At 48.0% G+C, this 5,814-nt stretch overlaps 1 protein-coding gene across 1 annotated transcript; it reads left to right on the top strand.

Annotated features, from left to right (window-relative positions):
- Window positions 1–740: 740 nt before the first annotated feature.
- LOC125529531 (14-3-3-like protein GF14-B) lies at window positions 741–3,384 on the top strand (the record flags this gene model as incomplete). Its single annotated transcript, XM_048693940.1, is given in 5 exon segments — window positions 741–1,190; window positions 1,269–1,347; window positions 1,493–1,615; window positions 2,771–2,887; window positions 2,988–3,384. Coding segments are annotated over 5 exon segments (792 nt in total). The 3' UTR covers window positions 3,051–3,384.
- Between the last annotated feature and the right edge of the window lie 2,430 nt (window positions 3,385–5,814).

The raw sequence follows: 5,814 nt of genomic DNA, 5'->3' as shown, positions 1-5,814 counted from the left end.
GGCGACACACGCAGACGCAGGTACCCAGCCGTTTCCTCCTCAAATCAAACCCCCCCGCCGCATCCCTCAATTCTCCTCCGATTATCGTCGTCATTTGACTAGATCTTCGCTGGTACCCCCGCCCCTCCATCCCCTCCCGTCGCCCTGATCCGCGGTGTTCTGACGGGATTTGTTGCGCTGAATTCTCGGGTTAAATCTGCTGTTTCGTACGGAATTGTTACCGTGCGTAGTGAATGGTGTTGTTATAGGATCGTTGTGATCTACCCGCGACTGGTTTGATAGGATTTGCCGCACGTCGGATCCCGTCAAAGCCTGGGTTTGGTGTGTGTTTTGCATGCGTGAATTTCGTTACTTCGTTTTCCCCCCTCGTGTGGATATATTACGGCAGATTAGATCCGATGCTTTGCAGTATTGCAGGGGTTGTATTTCGCTCGGATATGCGGGGCACGGTGGTATGCAAAATTGGCCTTGTTATTTGTGCCAGTGTGCAGTATACAATTCAAAATCAAACCTGTTTTCGGTATTTGGGGCCTATCTGAAAGAATTACAGCTGCTTTTGTTTTTTTTGCTTAATAGTGCTTTCCTTGTGGAATTTTGTCAGGCAACATGTGTATTTGTGCGTGGATCATAGATTACTCATTGTAGAATTGTGTATTTGTACATATCCATATCAGTATTGAGAAAAAATTGATTTGGGGCGAGCAGTTAGCTGACTGTTGTTTTTCTCTTTGATCCTGCAGATTTGGCATTCAGAAAAAATTGAAATTGTGAACTGTGAAGATGACGGCACCAGCGGAGCTTTCCCGTGAGGAGAATGTGTACATGGCTAAGCTCGCCGAGCAGGCTGAGAGGTACGAGGAGATGGTTGAGTTCATGGAGAAGGTGGCCAAGACCGTCGACTCCGAGGAACTCACTGTGGAGGAGCGCAACCTGCTCTCTGTTGCATACAAGAATGTGATTGGAGCCCGCCGTGCCTCATGGCGCATCATCTCCTCCATTGAGCAGAAGGAGGAGAGCCGTGGCAACGAGGACCGGGTCACGCTCATCAAGGAGTACCGTGGCAAGATCGAGACTGAGCTTAGCAAGATCTGTGATGGCATCCTCAAGCTGCTCGAAACCCACCTTGTCCCGTCTTCCACTGCCCCTGAGTCCAAGGTCTTCTATCTTAAGATGAAGGGTGACTACTACAGGTATGATGGCCCGTAGGGATTCTTCATTAATTATGGGATTGTAATTTTTCATTTAGCTGAAGCAACTGTGATAAATAGGTATCTTGCCGAATTCAAGAGTGGGCCTGAGAGGAAGGATGCTGCTGAGAATACCATGGTGGCATACAAGGCTGCTCAGGTTGATCACTTGTTTTCATATTTAACAATGTCAATTTATTGGCGAAGAATCATTCTTCTGAATTTGTTAAATGTTTCTTTGGGATTATATAATATGTTCTACTTCTCTTGTTTAAAAAGGTTTGGTTTGCTGTATAATCTTTCAGGATATTGCTTTGGCTGAGCTGGCTCCAACTCATCCGATTAGGCTTGGGCTGGCACTGAACTTCTCGGTGTTCTATTATGAGATCCTCAACTCGCCTGATCGTGCTTGCAATCTCGCAAAGCAGGTTAGTTTTTCTGAGTCAGTTAGATGTTCTGTTTTTGCCTGTGCATGGTAGTTTTTCTGAGTCAGTTGGAATGTTGGATGTTCTTTTTTTGCTTGTGACGTGCTAGATACACTATACATGTAATTAAATTATTTTTCTCTGAATGATGCTTTCATGTTTGATAAGGTGAACTGGTAAAATTAATTACAAATAATGCGGCTCGTAATACATGCAGATTTATGAAAAATAGACCAGCAGCAATTTGGCTAATATTTGATCCAAATCACATTGTTTTTGTCATATTTACACTGCCACCTTCATTGTGCTGTTTGTTTTGACCACACAATAATATAGCAATTTTTAAGCATGCAAAAGGGATACCAATGAGAAATTTGAGGGTCGGTTCACCATTGTGTAAGTACCACACCTTATTTAAATATATAAAACTTCACAACTGGAGAAATAATGCAATCTATTTTTCATCTACTGGACTAGTAAATTTGATATCCCCTTGTATATTTTAGCGGCCAGTTTTTGCTTGTGATCATGGACAGAGCACACGGCAATTCATATTAGTTTGCTTGTGGTCATTTGACTTTAGAGCCAATGGAACTTTTCCATAATCTTTAGCTGTGGTCTTGGAGACAACAAAATCCTTGCATTGCTTGTCAACTGTGGTTGTTGAGTGTGACCACTGCCCACAAAAAGAAACATGTGGTCACTGGTGCACCTAATCTTGTATGATTATATTATCATTAAGTATCTCTCCCTCGTATTATTGGTTGAACGCCAGTGTTTGTTGTACTAGCTGTTGTGACTCATGAACGCGAGCTTGTACTTGACCTGTTCTCAGTGCCTTTATATTTGGTATAGAAGTGTCTTCTAGAGAATAATGGATAAAATAATCTTCCATAGGTGTAGCAGAACTTGGCCAACAGTTCGTCATGAAGTGCCAGTTTCCTTAATAGTTAGATTCTTTGATGCAAAATGGAGTATTTTTTATTACATTTTTATATGTAACTTTTCATCGTTAATTTCATTTCAGTTATTTATTCTTCTGGCCCATTTTGACTTTCATCTCCAATTGTATTTCAATTATTTATTTATAAGCTTTGGATCTTCCTTTAGACATTCTTTGCAACTTGGCATCATGATGACGTTCCATTCATTCTGCAGGCATTCGATGAGGCCATTTCGGAGCTGGACACCCTGAGCGAAGAATCCTACAAGGACAGCACCTTGATCATGCAACTCCTTCGTGATAACTTGACCCTCTGGACTTCTGACATCACGGTATCGTCGATTTCGCAAGCACATCTTTTATCTTGTCGTGTTCCTCAAAACCATCATCCTCCTTGAACAATCGTAACCGACTTCCTTGGCTTTTTATCAGGAGGACACCGCGGAGGAGGAGATCAGGGAGGCTCCAAAGAACGACTCGAGCGAGGGGCAGTAAAGCCGGCTTTGCGACGCCCCGCAAGCTCCTAGCTAGTGTTTGCTACTGTCAATGACATTGCAATGTGGTCTGGATATGTCGTAGCCGTGTTATGGTTGTTGTCGCAAGATTTGGGGCTCCCCGTATGTGATGTTGCCGGGGAAGGTTGCTGTGGCCGCTTGTAGCGTAGCAGGCGGTGGCTGCCTCCTGGTCTGGCTCGGGAGGGAGCCCCATAGACTGGTGGTGGTGGTGGCCGTTCGTACTTTCGTTCTGCCTTATCGTGAGTGGTCCCGCGTCAGTGTCTTGCCTGTTCTGTTTCGGTTCTTTTGGTGATTTTCCGTGGGGATTTCTCTCATTTGTGGATTGGCCGGATTGTTTGCTCCGGATAAGATTGAAGCGCTGACGAAATGGGTTTTAATTATTCGATAGACGCAGCCCATTCCTGTACCTAAAATCCTGAAACAGACGTCCTAGCCCACATCCTTCTAGCGGCTATAGCGGTGCCTCTGGCGGCGCGATCCGGGCGCAGTTCGGCGGAATGATTTTCTGTAGGGATTTGCGCGGGTGTTGGCATGTTGGGTGATCTGTGCGTCACGCAAGAATCGTGCGATGCATGTGGCGGAGGCTCGGAGCCTGATTGCCCGGCGAATCAGCAGCAGATCGATGCAGCTCAGCCGTGATTTTCTCTTCTGATCATTATTCTATTTTAGGATTGAGGAAGATTCTGATCTTTATTCTTTTTGAGGATTGAGGATATCTTCTGATCGTTTCTATAACAGGGGAATCAATCAAACAAACGAATACAACGTGAAAACTCGTAGCTCTCCTTGCTAAACATGAAAACTCTCCTTTTCGATGAAAAAAAACGAAGGGAGTAAGAGCAACTCCAATGGGGTGATCCATTTCGTCCGTGGCCGTCCGTTTGGGTCGGCCCAGACAAAAAGCCGGCCTAACGCACCGACCCAAACGGACGCGCGTTCGCTTTTCGTCCGTCTGCCGACCCATTTCCGGCCCATTTTTGAACCTGATTTGCGTTGGCGCGGACACAAGACAGACGCGCGCGCTCGCCCTCTTTTCTCACCGGGCCCGCTGGTCGGTGGCACATTGGATTCACACCCTCGCCCGTCTGCTACGTCGCCGACGCCGCCGGCCATTTTTTCAGATAAAAATGGATACATAGATAGTTCTAGCTACATAGATAAAAGAAAAGACCACTACTCGTTGCTTTCTGACTCCGGCTCGGTAATGTTCTCCTCCGACGTTTGAATGTAGGCGTCAGCATACGCCTCGTCTTCAAAGTCCCAACCCGCCGTTTCTCGTCGCTCCAGTTTCAATTGAGTTGCCTGCTTCCGCGAACGCTTGTCCTCCCGATAGGCGGCTCGCTCCCTCCTCCTCGCGTCCCTCTCCAACCTCCTTTGCTTGTAGACTGGCGCTCGTCGACGATGTCCTGCGGGAAGCCTCCACGCCACACCACCAAGGCTTCCACGTCCTTCTCCGCAACGGCGATGTTGGGGAACGTAGTAATTTCAAAAAAATTCCTATGCACACGCAAGATCATGGTGATGCATATTAACGAGATGGGAGAGTGTGTCCACGTATCCTCGTAGACCGAAAGCGGAAGTGTTAGCACAACGCGGTTGATGTAGTCGTACGTCTTCAAGATCCGAACGATCAAGCACCGAACACACGGCACCTCCGAGTTATGCACACGTTCAACTCGATGACGTCCCTCGAACTCCGATCCAGCCGAGCTTTGAGGGAGAGTTCCGTCAGCATAGCGGCGTGGTGACGATGATGATGTTCTATCGACGCAGGGTTTCGCCTAAGCACCGCTACGATATGACGGAGGTGGATTATGGTGGAGGGGGCACCGCACACGGCTAAGAGATCCAAGGGATCAATTGTTGTGTCTCTAAGGGGCGCCTCCCTCCCAGTATATAAAGGAGTGGAGGAGGAGGAGAGGGCCGGCCCCTATGGCACGCCCTGGAGGAGTCCTACTCCCACCAGGAGTAGGATTCCTCCCCTTTCCAAGTAGTAGGAGTAGGGGACAAGGAAGGGAAGAGGGAAGAGAAGGAAGGAGGGGGCACCGCCCCTCCCCCTAGTCCAATTCGGACTAGTCATTGGGGGGGGCGCAGCCTGCCTCTCTCTCTCCCCTAAAGCCCAATAAGGCCCATATACTTCTTCCTTCGTATTCCCGTAACTCCCCGGTACTCCAAAAAATACCCGAATCACTCGGAACCTTTCCGATGTCCGAATTGTTGGGGGAACGTAGTAATTTCAAAAAAATTCCTACGCACACGCAAGATCATGGTGAAGCATAGCAACGAGAGGGGAGAGTGTGATCTACGTACCCTTGTAGACCGACAGCGGAAGCGTTATGACAACGCGGTTGATGTAGTCGTACGTCTTCACGGCCCGACCGATCAAGCACCGAAACTACGACACCTCCGAGTTCTAGCACAAGTTCAGCTCGATGACGATCCCTGGACTCCGATCCAGCAAAATGTCGGGGAAGAGTTCCGTCAGCACGACGGCGTGGTGACGATCTTGATGTTCTACTGTCGCAGGGCTTCGCCTAAGCACCACTACAATATTATCGAGGACTGTGGTGGAAGGGGGCACCGCACACGGCTAAGAGAATGATCTTAGAGATCAACTTGTGTGTCTAGGGGTGCCTCTGCCCCCGTATATAAAGGAGCCTAGGGGGTGCGGCCGGCCCTAAGAGGAGGCGCGCAGGAGGAGTCCTACTCCTACCGGGAGTAGGACTCCCCTCCCTTTCCCTAGT

The sequence above is a fragment of the Triticum urartu genome, unplaced genomic scaffold (assembly GCF_003073215.2).
Source record: "Triticum urartu cultivar G1812 unplaced genomic scaffold, Tu2.1 TuUngrouped_contig_5667, whole genome shotgun sequence".
Taxonomy (NCBI): Eukaryota; Viridiplantae; Streptophyta; class Magnoliopsida; order Poales; family Poaceae; genus Triticum; species Triticum urartu.
The sequence above is the reverse complement of the archived record's forward strand: the minus strand, read 5'-3'. Positions and strand labels throughout refer to the sequence as shown.